Source organism: Boleophthalmus pectinirostris, unplaced genomic scaffold (assembly GCF_026225935.1).
Source record: "Boleophthalmus pectinirostris isolate CB_2022bp ecotype Guang Dong unplaced genomic scaffold, ASM2622593v1 HiC_scaffold_14, whole genome shotgun sequence".
NCBI lineage: Eukaryota > Metazoa > Chordata > Actinopteri > Gobiiformes > Gobiidae > Boleophthalmus > Boleophthalmus pectinirostris.
In genome coordinates, this window is record NW_026571047.1 from 25,457,034 (window position 1) to 25,477,377 (window position 20,344).

The window sequence follows — 20,344 nt, forward strand, 5'->3', positions numbered from 1 at the left end:
CCAGGTCTGTTTTTGATGATAAACTCTTTAAAATTACATCTTTAGTTGGTCTATTACTGTTTATTTACTTAGACTGAAGTTAATTTTGAGACCCTTTGTATGAATTGTATTGCCAACTAAACTTATTATATGTTACAATAAATCCCTGTGTAATTTGGTGCCTTATATTCTAGCCTTCAAGCTACAAATTGAATCTTTTGCCCCCGTCTTTCCATTCAACTAAAGGCAGTATTTTTATCTCTATGTTTTTACGTCAATACCACACAACTTGTATTATTTACTATGTACTTTTCCATTGTACTAAGCTCCACATGTCCTTGATTTACTCACTGCTATTTACATGAATCAAAAGACTCAGACTTGTAGCAGCTTCAGAAATGTTTTTATCATTATCTTTTCCAATAAACCAGTGCTGTTTGCTGCCTGTTTGAAAAAGCGCCCACGAATGAATTTCAATTTGTAAGTAATCCACAAAATCCTCTGTTGTACCTCGCGCAAATTGACTCAATCTTAAAAAATAATAGGGCTTCTTCAAGTCACTGAAACATTTGACTGCCAAAGAGATGTTTACCCAATGCTGTTCACATTCGCAAAGTTGATTCTGATACTAAAAAAAGGTTTGATACTAGGATACGGGGCTGCAGAAAATCTAAAAATCTCAGCGAAAGTCTTAGTAGTGGACTTGCCAGCGATTATTTTCAGGGATCTGGGCGGCCGTAGCTCCGTTGGTAAGAGCGTTTGTCCACTGATCAGACATAAACGTCATTGGTCAAGCGGGCGGATCCACTGACACACAGGTTAGTAGTGTAATTCCAGCATTTCCACACGAATTCTGTCGTTGTGCGTTTGGGCAAGACACTTAACTCACCTCGCCCCTCGTGTCTGCGTACTCTGGTGTGTGAATGGTTCCTTCATATAAAGTGTTTTGAGTGGCTTGAAGGTGGAAAAGCGCTCAATAAAAATGTGATTATTTACCATTTATGCTCCTATCCAGGTTTTTCTGATACTTAAATACTGATGCTGATACTTTGGCTTTAAATACTATCAACCGATATCAACCGATACTAGGGCAGAGATTAAATAAAATAAACTATACTTCATTCATTTAAACACACTGCATATGATAAAATAAAATTATCCAAATGTGTAACTGCTGTTTATATCTTAAGTAGCTACAGAACAACTTAGAAAAATATTACTATTAGTAGGTGTTTGAATCTAGTCAAGCCGGCGCCACCTAGTGTCTCCGCTCAATTTCATTTCTCTCCAGCAACTAGGTCAAGAATCAGAATACACTAGACGGTTCGCAAAAACACCAGAAGTGTGAGTTTGGGCAACAGCCAGTCAGCGAAGAGCTATATATTCTGTGTTGGCAACGATTCCCGAGATCGAGGATTTAAAGCCGGAACAAAGAGAATGTTTGGTGAATTTTATCAAGGGGAAAGACGTTATTTCCCTTCTTCCTACTGGATTTGGGAAAAGCTTAATATACGTCACGACCAAATAGCAGCGATTGGTTAAATAAAAAAAGTACCTGCCTACTGTTGAGCAAACAAATCCTAATTCTGTGAGGTCAGACGGTTTCCACAAAGTGAAACCGGCTGATGAATCAGGGTATCATTTGTAATTGTAGACTGTGTTCAAAGTGCACATTTTAAATCATTGCTTCCCAAATACTGGGTCCCGACCCAAGAGATTTTTTTGGGTCGCCTTGTCACGATCTGCGTGTAAGTTTCAGCCAACATTGCTCAGTAATTCATCTTATTACACAAATAAAATCAGATCAAAATCAAACTGAACTAATATCAATATTTTCAGCGCCGATATCCATTACTAATATCGTACCAGTGAATCCCTAATCATTTTTTGATTGTAAATTAGACTATATAAATGCATTATCAGCCAAATAAAGGTTAAAATATTTGGACTAAAGGCTTCAAAATAAAGAGAATATTTACAAATATAGCAAACTATTGATTAAAATCTGAAATTGTTGATTATTTTTGAACATTTTGTTTTAAAGGTGCACAGTCCACCACCTGCTTGTGTTCATTCAGGGGCTGATTGTTTTGCCTGGAATGTTCCACAGTACGATATTAAACTTTTTACGATACACTGAGACGACGCTCCATCGATTTGACCTGCATCTTGGTCTGGTCTAGTTTAATTTATCTTATCTTCAGGGAGATAGATGAGTTTAATGCTTCGCTGTGGAACATTCCAGACAAAGCAATAACAGCTCCATGGAGACAAGCATTTGGCAAACCCTCCACGAGAAACTTTACACAGTGCGCCTTTATTAAAACCACTGTGTTTGTTATAAAAAGATGTTTTGGTTTGAGTTTTTAGAGTCTGTACAGTCCAGATAACAATCAAAACACAACTACAGTTAATTTATACATTTAACTAATCACAATTAACGCAACCAATTGTATTAAAACACTTATTTCAATATAAATTTCAACACACATTAAGTAAGGTTTAAGTTTTTTTTGACAAACCAAAATCCCTTCTTTACGCATTTTTCATGTATAAAACTGAAAACCAGTCATTTGAGACTTCCAGCTACTACTAATGCCAATGTGGGACAAAATAAAAATAATACAAGTTGTTGTGGGCTCGAGAAACCCTTAGTAACACGCAGGGTTGAAATTGCAGTTCATTTTCCGGAGTAATAGCTGGTATTTTACAGTACAAGTTCTCGGCTCTTGTAACAGGAACGGTCGTAATGTTCGAAGTCTATTCAGGCTTTAATAGTGCAGTTAGTATCCTGTTTTTGCATCGGGAAGAGGTTGTCTAATTATTGCATCTTTTGTTTTTTCTTTTATGTAGCTTTTCTAGTCTCTGCGGAGAAGACGTTGCTTTGTTTGGATTGTTCCACAGTATGGCATTAAAGTTAACCATCTTCCATGTATTAGATTTTATTGCTTAAAATGCATTGGATCATCTCTGCAGATCTGACCTGTAACTTGGCTCGTGTTGCAGTCAAGACAGCACTAATCGAGACCAAGACCTGTCCAAGACCACAGGGTCCCGAGACCAGGACGAGACCGAGACCTCTGAGGGTCGAGACCGAGACAAGACCAAGACTTTTAAAGGTCGAGACCAAGACAAGAGCGAGGCCACGGCCCCTTTGAGGCCAAATCAAGACCATCTTTGTCATTTTCTACATTTATTTGTATTTTACAGATATTCTGGCACATTTATATCAATGTTTTTTATAAATCTATCTTCATTTGATCTATAGTTATTGTTAATTTAGGAACTATGCGCCCTTTTTTGGAACCTGACTCCAGAAGTGGGGACCTGCAAGTCGTGACTTGGACTTGAGTCAGGCTTGAGTCATTATTTTTAGGACTTGAGACTTGACTTGATAAAATGGACTAAGACTCGGGACTCGACTTGTACTTGAGCTCTGTGACTTGAGGAGACTTGATGCTTCTCCTAAAAAATATGTTTTTAGAAAATGCTTTTCTCTTGACAGTTGATAAATGTGGTGCTGAATTTTAAAGGAACAAACTGGAACATGTCCCTCCCACTTCTGTTTGTTACTTTGGATGAAACTGAAGTACTGTGAGATGGTGTCATCAAATGTACTACAGTAATATACAGTACAATACAATAAAGCAGAGGAACTTTTTTTTTCCTATTCTGACTGTAATGATTTGCACTAAGATCTTGACAAAACATTTAAAAAGGAAAAAATTGCATTTCTACAACTCATATATATACTTATATATAAAAATACTATGACTTTTTAAGTACAATTTAGTTTAAAATTCATATAAATTGCAAAAATATAAGGTACTTTAGTTTAAAGACTTGAAATGACTTGAGGCTCAAAGCAAATGACTTGGACTTATGGGTCAGTGATTCGAGACTCAACTTGGACTTGCCTGTATTTGACTTGGGACTTGACTCAGACTTGAGACTTGCAAAACAATGACTTTGTCCCAACTCTGCCTGACCCACAGTTTGAAAACCCCTTCTTTAAACCCACTTCCACTGGCACTTTACACAAAACAACTTCCAAGTGAATCAATTGGGTTTTTTTGAGTTCATATCATTTACAGTTACATTATCCTACAGGTTTTGCAGTGATATTGAGCAGCCTCTTCGCACTTACCAGCCGTAATTAAACACGATCGCACTTGTCGAGTGTCAGACCGAGACCAAGCTCCATCAAGACTGAGACGAGACCAAGTTCAAATGCGCTCGAGTGCAAGACAAGACCAAGACCATACAAAAGCCGGTCTCGAGTACTATGAAACTAAACTTGGGTATTGGCATCTCTTACTTGTCTTCACAGAGATAGATTAGTTTAATGCCATACGGTGGAACATTCCAGGAAAAGCAGTAACGTTTCCATGTGGACAAAACGATCACAGACACTCTTCCAGAAAAGATACAAAGTGCAGAAGTCAACAATTATCTCTGTTTATTTAATATTGAGACTGGAATAAAAACTATTACCATGACAACACAACAATTAACACTAAAAATGGACACTGTACGTTGCTTTAGAAGAAACACGGAAACAAAAGAACTAATATATCTCTAAATATGTATAATATTGTAGTTGTTTTATTGAGCATTTACTCTATTTTTTTTTTAAAAAGTGTTAAACAAGGATGGAGAAGGAGCTGATTAAAAATAAAACCAAATTGCTGCGTTATCTTTCAAACAAAAGTATAGAGTGATATTTACGCGTATTTGAGGGTTCATTCTGGGTCCGTTCGTCGCTTAAGCTGTGTTTGAAACTCAACAAAGGCATTTAGAGGGATGTTTAACACTTATAATCAATTCTACTAATGCTAATGCACACGGAAAACACTCAATACAGGAAGTGCTCCACTGTGTTTTTAAACTCCACACACCTTTGCAAGAATTATTTGGATGATTTCAGATCTGGAATTGTCAAACTCGACTGAATTTAAGGTTAAAGGGAAGCTTGACTTAACTTGAAAACGACCACTAAAGTATGTTGAGCTTTAGACAGACGAATAATAAAGTGTTACTCAAACATGTGAATGAAATAAAACACATAACTACCAATTTTACATCCACAAATAGTAACAAAAGTACTACTAAACAGAAAAATACCTTCTAAATTACTTGTTTAAAGGTTGTATAGAGGATTTTCCAAGGAACGAGAAATCCAGCGACTGTTTGTCCTTTTTCAAATGTTGCGCATGCGTGAAACCACCCCCCCTCCCCCACAGCTCCTACGTAGAAACGCCTCCTCCCGCCTCCTCCTTACACCAGAAACAGGTTTGTTTACAGCCGGTGCTGCACATGACTTGTAAACAACTAACTACAGTGTTGGTTAGGCAAGACGGAGAAGTGAGGAGCGGGGGGAGGGGGTGCGCGGACATTTCGTGCCCGGAGAAGTGAGGAGCAGGGAGAAGAGCGGAGCAGGGAGAGAGGAGAGGAGAGAGGAGAGGAGAGAGGAGAGGAGAGAGGAGCGGTGCGCGGAGATTCCGTGCCCGGAGAAGTGAGGAGCAGGGGGAAGAGCGGATCGGGCAGCGGGGAGAGGAGCAGGAAAGGGGTGCAGAGAAGGTTGCGCGGAGATTCCGTGCGAATGAACTAGCTACAACACGCAGCAGCAAGCGGACTCTTTCTTTGCCTTGAAAATTACGTTTTCAGACATAGGATATCGCTTTCGTGTCCTGAAAAACGTTTGTCTAGCTCTTGGAAATAAAGTACGTTTTCATAATAAGCAGAAGTTTCCTGTCCAGGAGTAATTTGGCGACCAGTGCTTCAGTCTTTAGACCCTGCGTCTGCTTCAGTCGCGCCATCGCTGGAATGAATCTTCAAGAATCACCTTAGTTTGGCTTCGCTGCTTTTCCCCTTGTCTTCTTCTTTCAGCGACCTCAAAAACGGACTTTCTTTTGTGGCTAACTGCTCCTGGATTCTTGTCTGCCATTGCAACAAACTTTGTGCGAACTGCGAGGAAGATATAGGTCAAAAAAAAGCCGCTAAGAACTGTTGCGTTGGTGGAGTAAACAGCGTCTGTGCGTCTTGCGTCTGTGGACTGCGTGACAGGCGTACGTAAACCACGTAACGGCGGCGCAGGCAAGTCAGTTACGCTAGAAACGTAGGGAGATTGATTGACAGCCTGTCAGCTCACAGATAACGAGGCAGTGTCGTTATCTATTGGCAAATGTTTAGCCCCACCACGTCCAGAGTTGATGAATTTTTATTCTCTTTTTTTTGGTCATCATAATTACAAGGCTACTGCATCTCTATAATCTATCATTGACAACTTGAAACAAAAAAAAATCCTCCATACAACCTTTAACCAAACTATTAAAGTGCACAAACTAAATCTGATCTAGAAAATGCATTCAGGAACGTACTAATGAGTTGAAATTGTATATATCTATAAACTGTTCTGCTTGGAGGCTTTAACCCACCAGAATCATTGGTTTCGATCTCATGTTTGGGTTAATATAGATTTCCCTTTGCCTCTGTCTCAAACCGATAGCGCCGCATGGAATATATCGACCGAGCTTCACTGCAATGACATTTACAGCGAACGTGCGCTGTGCCCATATAATGCAATAATAACGGTTAGCCTTAGAGAATATATAAGTTAATAAAGGGACAGATACGATTAACCTCAAGACATATACGCAATTTACTCGGGTTGCAATTTAATGAATCGCAATTGAATCAAATGGCAGCGTGAACTGTCAGTATTATCAAAAGACTGCAGTTACAGGTTCTGAAATACATGAGGTTCTTGTATTAGTAGTTCATATTGCAATGTTCTTTCTGTTTTTTGGCACAAACTCGAAATAAAAAAACAAATCAGTCAATTAAAAAGAATCAATGTTCTTGGATGTGGAGGTATTATGCTGCTTTTTTATTGATTTTTTTTTGCTTTCTACCATGTTATGATGTTGTTCCCTCATCACAAACTTGCCTGAAGTGTTTTTAGATGCCGTACATGCGTGTTTGAATAATTTAGCGATCTCTCCATTATTCAAAAACCCTGCTTATGGTTTGCTGTAAGAGTCTGTGCAATCAAATCCAAGCTCCCATACGACATGCATGATACAAAACTGTACTCTACGACTTCACAAACCCGATGCGATGTGCAGCATAGTTTCATTAGGACTGCGGGCTGATCGTGTTGTGATAGTGCTCTGAACAGGGAGTAACTTAGCGCAGAGAGCAAGGGAAGGGGGCGACTCAGAGCACCAAATACTACAGTGAAATTTCCAAATCACTCGATACGATATTTTCACAATATGCATGTCATGGTACGATATTTATTGCGATATTTTATGGAGTCTATGCTATTTTTTTTTTTTTGCTTTTAAAATCCCCTGACAGTCCTCATCATCCAAAGAACTTAGGCTGCGTTCAGACTGCAGGGCTTAACGCTCAGTTCGGATTTTTTTGTGAAATCCGATGTTTTTGCGAGGTCGTTCACATTTCCAATTAAATGCGACTTGTATGTGATCCCCTGTTTGAACATTAAACGGCCCAAAAGTGTCCCGTATGCGCACTGGAGACACGATGACGTCAACCGCAGCGAGCGTGATCTGTGTTTACGGAAGTTGTCCGAACATGGACGCGAGCATTGAGCACCTGGAGATTTTAAAGTTCCTCTCGTACCGGAGCCAGAACATGAACAACTTACTGTTGTTTTAAGGAGGAGATTGAGAAGGAGAAGGACGAGGTTTTTGGCCGTGGTGTTTTGTGGGGCAGCGGCAGCGACGTCCCTTGAAAGGAACGTGTGGATGTGGAGACGGAGCCAAGAGTGGTGAGTGGTGATGTGCTTCGCTTCAGTGACTCGGAGTTTATTAACAATTTTCGCCTACTTCAGCGCAGAATAGTGACGTTTGTGGCTTGTTGATAACGTGTAGGTCGAATGAATGCGCTTTGACTGTTCAGACTGAAGTCACATGTCAAAAGACTGGATATGTATCGGTTTTAGGACCACATATCCAAGTGGCCTGGGTCGTATTTGAAAAAATCAGATCTGTCATTAAAAGATCAGATACAGGTCACATAGGGGCCAAAAAATCAGATTTGGGTCACTTCAGTCTGCAGTCTGAATGTAGCCTTAGATTTGAAGTGCTTACTAACTTAACTTCTTCATGCTGTCTGTGCTGAAATGAAGCAAAGGATCATGGTCTATGTAGTTCCCTTGGCTTTTTTAGTTGATGCTGCACTATAACAAAGAATTTAAGCAACGAGAATTGTAATTTGATATATTGTGACGGCCTGAGATATTACTGTGAGACTTTTGACAATATTTCGGTTATTGTTACATCCCGATGAAACTTATAAAACATTTTCATACGCTGTTTTTGGCAAATATACCATTTTCAAAACAATAAAAGGTATCATGGTGATCTTTAAAAACCTGATCTTTAAAATGTGAATCCTGATTTGACAATATAAATAGCAAAACGTTTTTATGCAACTCTACATTTTAGTGCTTGCTCCTCCATCTTCCATCTTCTCCATTATGCAAACGTAGCCTCCCCATAGTTTAAAACCACTCAAAATTACCCACCTGAAGCCATCTATAACTTCTTTAAAACCCAATTTATGTATCATATCGTTCCACAAACACTGGCTTGTTTCCGTGACGTGCCCAGAGCGGAGAGACAGCGCAAAGCAATAAGCAGCAGGATTGGGGTGTCTGCTTTCAGTGGAGAAAATTAATTAATGAAATGATTGAAAGGTCTAAACCGTGGCAATGCTCAGACGTCAATTTGAATTAGAGAAGCAATCTTTAGTGGACACTGCCTATCTCAGCCAATTTATACCATTTGTATCTCTGCTGTTTATTTCAATTTGCAAAACCCAAACACAAATATATGTATGGTTTTGGATCCTACATCAACAAGAAGCAATTTAAATGAAATATAACCCTCTAAATTCAAAGATGCACTGTGTAACTTCTAGGCTGGAGGCTTTGCTACTTGCTTTTCTCCGTGTAGATGTGATTTCTTTGCCTGGAATGTTCCACAGTAGAGCATTAAACATTATCTCCTCTTGCATTTGTTCAACTGCAGATGTTTTAAAGCTCAAAAACACCTTTAAAAACATGAATTCTTCACATGTGCAGGCTTGCTTCTCCACAGATCTGACCATAAACCAGTCGCTATTGCGGTTACTAAGTTTATTTCCATACTGTGTGGAAAGACCAAGACAAAACAGGAATATTTCTTCCTCCAGAAAAGTTACACAGTGCACCTTTACAGTTGCCAGTAACATAACGTGTAGGGATGTAACGATATCCAAATCTCTCGATGCAATATTATCACGATATGCATCTCACGGTACGATATTAATTGCGATATTTTGGATAAGCTAATAAATAAATAAATAATTGTAGATAGGACACTTTTTTACTTTTAAAATACCCTGACAAGATTTTGGTGTGAATTATTTCCGTCATAATCCCAAGAATTCAAGTAAAGAACATATTTCTTCATGTTGTCTGCGCTGAAATGAATCATGGGATCTGTAGTTCCCGATGTTTATTAGCTGTTGCTACTATAAAACCATGTATTTAAGCAAAAGATTTTGTAATAGCCCACGGTATTATTGTGAGACTTTTGACGATACGATATCTTGATATTTTGGTTATTGTTACATCCCTAATAACGTGTAATTTTCATCAGTATACAATTTACAAACTAGGAAAGGCTTTCAAAACTTGGAAAATCTCACATCTTCACACTTTCGGCTTAACTTGAGTCACCATTTTGCAGAATACATGATATTATCTAAAAATGTAACCTTCCTTTTATGGTCATATCACCCACATAAGATCTGTTGTATAGTTAGGCTGCAGTGTTTCCCGCAGAAAACTGGTTAGTCAAGGTGATGACCGTGGGGGCGGAGAAACCGTGCCGGCGAAAGTGAGGACCGGGGAGCGACGACCGTAGTTTTGCGAGGATTTGCGTGGTTCAGAGGGATGTAATCAAGGCTGGGGGCAATTTCTGTCAAGGCGGTCACCCAATTGTTGTTAAGGCAACCGTCCTAACTATAAAGCGCTGCAGGAAACACTGGGCTGTATAAACTCTCTACTATAGGGATTAGGGATGGGCATGATTAATCGATTAATCGATAATTGATCATTAAGAATTTCATCGATTACGTTAATTTTAATCGACAAACCGAATGTAGGTTGCTGTGTGTAGCGTGACCAAACAGGGGTCCGTACATGTGTCTCTGCATCAGAAGGAGCGAGACACAAACAGTCGGTCAGTCTGCAACGTACCGAAGCACAAATGTGTATTTAACGATGATTTATACAAGAAAATCCACGCTTTCCGTTGCGTTCGGGACAAGTGTGAGGCCATGTGCACAGTGTATAAAGCAGCACATATGTTTCGGTGTCCAGTGGGAAAAAGCTTTGCCAGGTGAGAGTCGCGCAATGTCGATGACGAGTCCCCACCTCCCTCCCCCCGTACGGTGTCCTGGTTTTGACAAACACAAATCTGGTCACACTGACCTGTATTCACCTGAGTCATGTCTTTTAATCCTACAAAAATTGCAAGAGCTGTACTTTTATCTTCGCTGAGTTTATGCAAATTAGCCATGCAGTTTTAAGTTTCGTTTCTGTGAGAGTTGCGCAAAACTGAATTAAACACATTATAATCTAAAACGGATTGATGTGGCTCTAGAGTCGTTACGGTTTATATGTCGTAAACTTGAATTTATTTATGCAGATTAGTAGTGCAGATAGTAATAATAATGATGATCATTTTAATATAAAAACGTTAATGATTAATCGATAATCGATCGTTAATTCTTCCGACGATCGATTAAGAAAATTTCATCGAATGCCCATCCCTAATAGGGATGCACCAATACAATACTGGTATCAGATATTGGTGTGACAGAAGCTGAACCACGCACAAGAGCATTTTTTTTTGTTTTTTTCTCTCTGCTTAGTTTATGCAAATTGGCTATGTGGTTTTAAGTTTCATTTCTGTAAGACTTGCGCAAAGGTGCATTAAACACATTATAATCTCAAACGGGATGATGATTTATATGTTGTAAAGTTGAGTTAATTTATGCAGATTAGTAATAGTAATAATAATGATGATACTTATTATATAAAAACGTTAATGATTATTAATTAATTTATAATTAGTTAATGCCCATCCCTGGTGCCGATATTGAAATTTTTGATGGATTACTTCCGTCGATATCCCATTTTGGTCTATAAATTGGTGTAATAAGACTATTTACTTAACAATATTGGCCCCCAAAACACCTTGTAATATTGAACTTGTATTTTATTTTATTTTTTTTTCAAAGCTGTGTAATTAGTTTATGTGATAAGCAATTTACAAAACACATTCATGGATAATTGTTTCCCATTTGCCATTTATGTGTAAAGGAAATCAATCATTTTCAGTATCTTCATCGTTATTGGTTGATTCTTAACTGATAACAAAAAAATATTATCAGAACTAAAAAAGCTGAATCAGTGCATCCCTACGTCTTTACCTACTCTCTTTGCCAGGAATGCCATTATTTTCCTGCATTTAAACAACATGCAAATAGAAAATAGTTTATGTAATTAAAATTAATAGCTCTTTCGCAGCACCACATGTAAATTCAAGCGCCAGTATTTCCGTATCAATTGCCTCCAGTTTTCTGAATAAGCATCAAACCAAATTATAACTGGTAATTTATATTTCTGCGGGCGATTCATTATAACTAACCCCAAGGACCCCGCGCTCTACGTATGAAATATTCCCACATACGATTCCGCACACAGGCACATTTGCTCGCAGCCAGGAAGAGTAAAGTGCAAAGCTACAATATAAGCTTTCTACAGTCAGCGAATCGGATGTCTGATGTGTACGTAAAGGGGGGTAGGTAGGGGTAAAAATTTATTGCCCCTGAAGGTATATTTGTCCTCTGTATTTGACTCATCTTTCAACGCTGCTATGGCAACCTGTCAGGACCAGCCAGGAGTACCTAGGTCGAGGATTACCCAATATTTGTGCAGAAAACTAAACCATTTTTTTGTAGCACTTTATAATAACTACACCTTATTTAGCCTTAATAAAGCATGAACAAAGGCTTAATTATTAATGAACAAAGACTTAATTAATAATATTCACTCTTAGTAACTACTTAATTACTACCTTAATTAGCACTTGCACTTAATTTGCCTTGTGCTGTAAATAGTTACTCATGATTATTTCATACTTAATTACTCATGAACTAACCATTTGTGCATTTATTAATCATTAGTAAGCTATGAGAGAATGATTTACTAATAATGCAATGCAATGATAATTCAGGCAGCTGTTATCTGTTAGTTAAGTCTTTTTGAGAGCTTTTCTAAAGTGAAGACTAATTATCCTTTATTAAGCATTTACTAAGCGTGAATCATTATTAATTAAGTCTTTGTTCATTATAAATTAAGTCTTTGTTCATGCTTTATTAAGGCTAAATAATGTGTAGTTATTATAAAGTGTTACCAATTTTTTTGACAAGCATTTCGATTACATTTGGAATTTAAGTTTTAAAGGTGCACTGTGTAACTTTTCTGGTAGAGGCTCTGCTATCTATTGGTTTCCATGCTGATGTTATTGCTTTGCCTTGGATGTTCCACAGTATGGCATTAGACTTACAGTATGTATCTTGCATTTATGCTCAAAAATACACTGAAAAAAAAAAAAAAAGATTGGAATAAAAATCAAAAGAACATATAAAGGACTACTTTCTCTCCGTACTGGCGAGAATACCTGTGGAAATGCACGGTGCGCTTCTTTAACACACCGGCACAAAGAGGTTCAAAGGCGGATACATCATGTTGGAGATTATTTGGGACTAAAAAGACTGGGCATTATCATGTTTTTTGGAGCTGCCCCAAACTGAATCAGTATTGGAAGAAAATGAAACAAAACACTGAGAGTAAAGATCCTTTCTATGTTGTTTTTGGGCAAACGGACAGATGACAACAAAAGAACAAAAAATATATATGTGAAACAAGCAAGAAAGCAATAACCGAAAAATGGATGAGTGACAAACTACAGAATTTGGAGGACTGGATTAACATTGTCGAAGTGTGGCACTCGCACAAAGACTGGAATACAACAAGTATGAGGAAAGCGGGAAACCATGGAAAGACTTTTTTTAACACCTGAACAAAAAACAAAAAAAACAAAAAAAAAGGAACATCAGTGACATTCTCTGTCCACTGCTACTCAAATGTGTCTCAAATTGTTTTATTTTACTTTGTATTCTTAAAGGAAAAAGAGAAAAAAAAGAAGAATTTTTAATGTGAAGTGAAAGAAACCAACCATGTGGAAGAAGAATGAAGAGAAAGAAAAAATAATAATAATTGTACATTCGTGATTTGTAACTATCATCTCTATTGGACTGTCAATAAAAATTTGAACTAAAAAAAAAAAAAAAAAAAAAAAAACACTGAAAAGTCTGCATTCTTACTGTGAGTGGGTTTGCCTCTCCACAGATCTAACCTGTAACTCTGCCTCATAGCATCATCTGCGTGACAAGTTTAATGCCATACTGTGTAACTTATGACTGTTACGATTCTGTTCAGAAGGTCACATTTTAAACACGTCCAGAAAAACTGACAAAAAGACTGAAATATGAATTAAAAATCTAAAACAAGAATCACATTTTTGACTCTTTGTGCAGATCTCAACTACAGGGTCAGCAGGTTTTTACGCTGAATAAAACAGAATATTTAGTCGTTTTGTGGAGGAAATTATGGTACATCTGAAATTGTATCCACTCAAATTGCGATTTCGATACGATTGTGCTTCTTGCAGCCCTAACGCACACTGAAAAAGAACTACCACTGCTCCTGCGACAACACAAAGTATCTAAGTACAAGATCTTTTGTTGTAATACTGTATTATTTTTTTACTTGATGCCGCTTAGATAAAAGGTTAAAAAAAAAAGAGAAAGAAAGAAATAGGAACTGCAGGACCATTACAAAAATCGAACCCATTTCAGAACATGTTTGAAGACGTCCAAACTGCAGAGCTAGCAGGATTTATACATCAAAAAAAACAAAAAGACATCAAGGAGATCCAGGTTTTTTTACTGATCCAGCTTTTTCTGTCCCGATACAGATTTCTATACTACAGCTTTAAGTATCTGCCGATTACCGATATATCTACCGATACCAGCGCAAGAACTGAAAACAGCATTTACTTTTATTTATACAAAACTGACCCAGATGTGTTACAACTCATTTATGTCTCAATTAACTATAGAACAACCTTGTTAGATAAAAATTACATCACATTACAAGAATTTCTGGACCAACTACAACAAGTAAATAGTCTTAGTACATGAATTTATACGCTAAAGTAGAATATTGATAAGGGATGGGACAAGATACAATTTCTACGAGACGACAAGACGAGATTTTGATATAATTTTTGATAAACAAATGCCATTCAGTTCATAATTTTTGCGTCACAATTTTTGCTTTATTTAATGTTTTTTTTGTGTGTCACAGCTTCTCAAGAGGAATTACTCAGCAAAGTTAATCCCTTTTTCATCCGCAAATGTAAAAATGTAAGAAAAAAAATCTCACGAGATAATTTCGCAACAAATATCGTACTGTGAAATAAATATCGTGGTAATATCGAATCCATGTATCATTCTTTCATTTGTTTTTCAATATAAAACCAGAAATAAGAAAATGAAAAAACAACTATTTTCTTCTTCATTTGTCTCCAAATCCAAAATGAAAAAAACAGATAATGATTTGTTTTTTCAGTTTTTGGTTTTGTGTTTAAATGAAAAATGGAAAAAAACGGATAACAGCCTTTTCCCGTTTACGTGACTTTAACTGTGATGCTGGACTTTTGCACCACATATGGACTGAACCAGGACTAAAACAGGACTACTCCAGGTACGAGACCAGACTGGAACCAGACCGGGACTGAGACCAGGACTTAGACCGGGACCAGACCAGGAATGAGTACGGAACATGACCGGGACCAGGACCAGGATTGGAGACCAGGATTGGCACCAGACCGGGATTGAGACCGGGATTGAGACCGGGATTGAGACTGGGAACAGGACCAGGACTGAGACCAAGACTGAGACCGGGACTGAGTCCGAGACTGAGACCGGGACCAGACCAGGATTGAGACCAGGTTTGAGACCGGGACCAGACTGGGACGAGACCAGGACCAAAAACAATTTAGTCCTAGTTTAGTCCTGGCTCAGTCCTGGTTCAAATCCGGCATCTCAGTTTAAGTCGCGTAAATGGGAAACGACTATTATCCGTTTTTTTCCATTATTCATTTAAACAAAAAAACGAAAACTGAAAAAAATAATCATTATCTGTTTTTTCATTTTGGTTTTGGAGACAAATAATGAAGAAAACTGTTGTTTTTTCATTTTCTTATTTTTGGTTTTATACTGAAAAACGAATGAACAAATGATACACAGATTATATCGTACTGTGAAATTTGGATATCGTTACATTCCTTAAGTGCACGATCTTGTCCCATCCCTAATATCGACTGAACCGATATTTGGAAGCCGATATTCAATCCAGAAAATGAGTATCAGTATAAATATCCAGAAAAACACCAGTATCAAATCTGTGCATCCCTACTTTTCATCCTATTACCAACTTTAAATAGGTTCCACTTTCAATAATATGTTAATTTAAATTGAGATACACAGATTCAGTCGCGTCTCATCATTAAGTCTTCGGGCCCAGACACCAGAAGAACATGCAAAGCTGTAGGATTCATGATAACTAACCGCTGCGCTTAGCCTTTCTACCAATTAAAACCCAGGGGGGAGCAGATGCATCGAGAAAGACCAACTCCGTGTGAGGTCGTCCCCGCTGGCCTCGTCTCCATAGTAACAGAAACCATCCCACTGTCCATTAAAGTCTATGTACGTGTGTGTTTGTGTGCATGTGTGCGTGTGTGTGGGAGTGTTGTCACGATGCAAAATGTTTAAAACTTGGATTTGGTATGAACAGAAAGGTTTAATGCTCAAAATGTATTTCTATACCACATTACAGACAAGTTAATGTCATTTTAATTACATTTTTTTTCTAAATAATAGTAGTTTATTACCATGCTATTACCAAATTTGTCCTATTTAAGCCAGTTTTTGTCATTAAAAAACAAAATATATAAATTGGTAAGTAGGGGTGGGATGAGTTTTCACGAAACGAGACACAATGAGATTTTGAGATGAGATTTTGACATAATTTGTAGTAAATAATAATAATAATGTAGTCCATTTCTCTATTTTTATTTATTTTATGTAGTACTTTACTGTAGTGGTCATTGTATTCTGCTTTTTGGAACTACAGCTTCTTAAATTGTACCAGTTTATCTCATTTTCTGTCCAAGTCAAAGGTCAATTCAAGAGGAAAAAATCTCACAAGATAATTTTTCTCATGCGTGTACAATCTTGTGTCAATTTTGTCTGGCAAGATTTTGTGCTAAGAGTTTCTGTCCCATCCCTAGTAACTAGTTTTAGTTGATTATTATCTGAATATTGTGGTAGAGCTGGACAAGGTTTAATACTCTTAATATTGATTTCTATACCACATTGTTTTCAGATAATTTAATGCAATTTTAATTCTATGTTTCTATTATGTGGTCTTAGCACTATTCAGAAAATGATTATGATTTATTTTTTCTCATTATCCAAACTAAATACATAAATAGTAACTGGTTTCAGTATAGTTTTAATTGATTAGTATCTGAATACACTGGTAAAAATGAATTAGGTTAAATACTCATTGCTGATTTCTATACCACATTGTTTTTAGACAATTTTATGTCATTTTAATTACATTTTTCTAAATAATTGTAGTTTACAGAGGTGGGGACTTGCAAGTTGTGACTTGGACTCGAGTCAGACTTGAGTCACTATTTTCAGGACTTGAGACTTGACTTGATAAACTGGACTAAGACTTGGGACTCGACTTGGATTTGAAGGTCTGTGACTTGTGAAGACTTGAGAAGCACTTTTAAATCTGAATTTTTTCTATTCTGACTGTAATGATTCACACTAAGGTTTTGTCAAGACATTTAAAAAGGAAAAATTTACTCAATTTCTGCAAGTCTTGTATACTATAAATACTAATATATAAATATACCATGACTTTTTAAGTACAATTTATCTTAAAAATCATATACATTGCAAAAATCTAAATTATATTTGGCACTTTGGTTTAAAGACTTGAAATGACTTGAAGCTCAGAGCAGACGACTTGGACTTGACTTGGACTTATGGGCCAGTGACTCGAGACTCGACTTGGACTTGCCTGTATTTGATTGGGACTTGACTCGGACTTGAGGTCAAAGACTTGAGACTTACTTGAGACTTGGTAGTTTACAATAGCACCATCAGGTCTTAGCTCTATGCAGGAAATCCCCAAATTCGCCCTATTTAGTTTGATTTAGTTGATTTTTTTTGTCATTATTTTATCAATATTTGTTCATATTAGTAACTCGTTTCAATATAGTTTTAGTTGTTTAGTGTCTGTGTATCTTTTTTTGACAAATTGAAAAAGGAAAAGCTGAACAATTTTGGAAAACTAACTATTTGAACTGTTGGGTCTCAAGTATTTCAGAACATATACCGTATATGTAGGGGTCCAAACTAGGGTCTAAATATTGATCCTCAGATGAGTAAATTAATTAATTAGTTATCAAAACTAGATATTAATTCATGTTGTAGACAGGGGACAAACTATGGCTCCCCTTTCCATAGTATCAGAATTAAGTTTGATTCGCTTTTTTGCTTGTTTTTAGAGGAAATTATGCTATTTTAACTATTGCATCCATTCAAATAACAATTTAAAATCAATTACGAAATATTGTAATACTAAAGTGGGTGCTCCTCATGGTCTGCTGCATCGATATAGCAAGTATTTTTTGGTTTCTTTTAGCAATTTCTTTGGTGCACGACAATTTTGTTTCATATTCACTGTTTTGTTGATTAAAATGGATGTATTTTATAATAACTTTGCACAAGTAGTGGTTTAATAAAGAAATATTGTTGCTAAAATGTGTTTGGTTCGGCAATATATATATCGATTATCACATGTATCGCCGTATTGTGATGATACCGTACTGAATCCTGAAGTAGCCTGTGATTCCCAGCCCCAGCGGCAATAGATCTTACTTCAAAATTTGTTATCGTGACAGGCCTAGTGGTGGGTGGCTAGAATAACGTGCATTGTAGACAGGAGCTGCAGTGACAGATGACGGCTACCGGGGCATTTCAGGAGGGGCCATTTCTTTCCTATCTCTGGCGTTTGGGAAGACGCATTTATGTCATCGGCTGGTTCAAAAATCAATATCTGACTGTGCGGAGCTGAAAAGAATCTGTGTGCCGTCCAGATAGAAGGAGGAGGGAGGGGGGGATACAGAGGTCCAAAGAGTTATCGATTAAAGATGCAGATTTGCTGTTTAAATTAACTCGAGCAAATCCGATGACAGAGCCAGCCAAGCAAACCCAGGCATTTGCTGTATCATTGTGTTGTAGTACTATTGTATCGTGTAGTCTATATACAAGTGTTTTCTGAATAGGCTCTTTACCAGATGTGTTTTTAAAGCGACAATTATGAAGTATGTTGACACTTACATTGATCAAAAGGTAGTTATTTTACGTATTAGAATAAACTCAAATATTCCACTTGAAAGGTTAAAAAGTATTTCAATAATTACTGTGTAAATCAGCACGTGTCTATACAGGGAAAAAGGAGCATAAAAACTGCAGTTGAATCAAATCAATGTGGGGCTATGGTGCACGCTTCATTTCAGCACAGAATGTATGGTATGTGTGAAGGCCATCTAAAATCAATGCAAATCTATTAACACAGGCAGCCAGGTGTCATCCATGTAACAGCCACTGACTCCAGCCTCTTAGCCTTCCTTCCAATTAAAGCTTCTCATCATGAGCCAAGCAGCACATCCCTATTGATCCAACCAGTGTTTAGCTTTAGCCGCAGAGACACGACAGAGAGCAGGTCCTGGCGGGCCACGGTCCGGCCTGGGTCCGACCCTGGTCCGGCGCCGGTCCGGCCTCAGTCTCACTCTGGAGCAGCCTGTCAGAGCAGCTCTCTTCATTACGCTCTGAGGCGTCTCTGCAGGTGTGTGTGTCATTAACACTGCGCTGACAGTTACCGTGTGTCTCTCTGTGTGAGCTCTGAGCCTGCGGTGTCTGTGTCTACACATGGAGGTGTGATGGCCGTGGGGCGGGACTTACCTTCGCTGCAGTCATTGCCTTGGAAACCGGTGTCGGAGCAGTCGCACACGGCCTGGTCGTTGACCACGCTGCACACCCCTCCGTTCTGGCACTGGTGGTCCGGGCCGCAGCCCGTCGTCACGGTGACGCCCTCGGAGCTGTCGAGGGTGACCATGGTCCCGTTGACGCTGAGCGCCGTGATCCAGCCGCGGAAAGGCGGGTGGTCCCGGACCGAGGCGGAGGTGAGGCGCAGCGGCGAGGAGTGTAGCTCCGCCGTGATCCCGCCCACAAAAGTGGGACTAAACACTGTCATATCTCTCCTCTTACTCTTCACCTCCGCCCAGCCCTCCAGCCGCCCGTCCACCTCCAGAGACGTGTTCCTCCAGTCCCGCTTGATGCGCACGGCGTGCCAGCGCCCGTCGCTCACGGCGACACCCGACTGCAGCTCGGCAGGTTCGGCGCAGAAAATGGAGAAGCGCAGACGCAGGTGTCCGTGCAGCAGCAGCAGCTCCAGGAAGTCACAGAAGCCCTCGTCGTCCAGGTACAGCAGGAGGCCCTCCTGACTGTGAGTCCGCAGACTGAAGCTAAGCACACTCTCACAGCACGCGTTCCACACAGGGAACCTCCCCCACTGGCTGGACACGCCCCCAAACTCCAGCACCTCGCCCTGGGCCTGGCCCCCCACACTGCACAGGCACAGCCCGAGGAAGAGCAGCGGGGCAGCCGCCCAAACGCACACCGCCATGGCACTCATACGCTCCTCTCACACACACACAGGCTAGAGCTGGGCCTCGCCACCGGGCCTACAGCTCATGGTGACACTGCAGACGATCAGAGGAGCTGTGGGGCTGAGGGATGTCCGGAGATACACGCGATAGAGCACAGGAGCTTAGCTCAGGGAGGGCATCGTCTTCTGCCCCTTCAGTGTAATCTACAGTCTAACTCCAGCTCTCATTCATTCTTCATGAGCCCTGCGCCGCTCCAGGTGTGTGTCTGTGTGGACATGTGTCTCAGAGTTAGATATGTGACAAATTGGATGTGAACTCCATCTTTGTGGCCTAGATAGGGCCTTATCCCCCATGCAGCCAACTCCCCACGGAGCGCCTCTATGTGCTGTGTGTCTCACACA

General features: G+C 39.0%; 1 protein-coding gene across 1 annotated transcript in view; it reads right to left on the reverse strand.

The window, feature by feature from the left end:
• nrxn1a (neurexin 1a) overlaps positions 1 to 19,960 on the reverse strand; it is a 323,968-nt gene extending 304,008 nt beyond the window's left edge. Inside the window, exons 1-2 of the mRNA XM_055150076.1 lie at positions 19,237 to 19,960; positions 13,489 to 13,506 (exon numbers count right to left, since the gene is read on the reverse strand). Of these exons, the coding sequence (XP_055006051.1) occupies positions 13,489 to 13,506; positions 19,237 to 19,960 (742 nt within the window). The remainder of the gene's footprint in view (positions 1 to 13,488; positions 13,507 to 19,236) is intronic.
• Between the last annotated feature and the right edge of the window lie 384 nt (positions 19,961 to 20,344).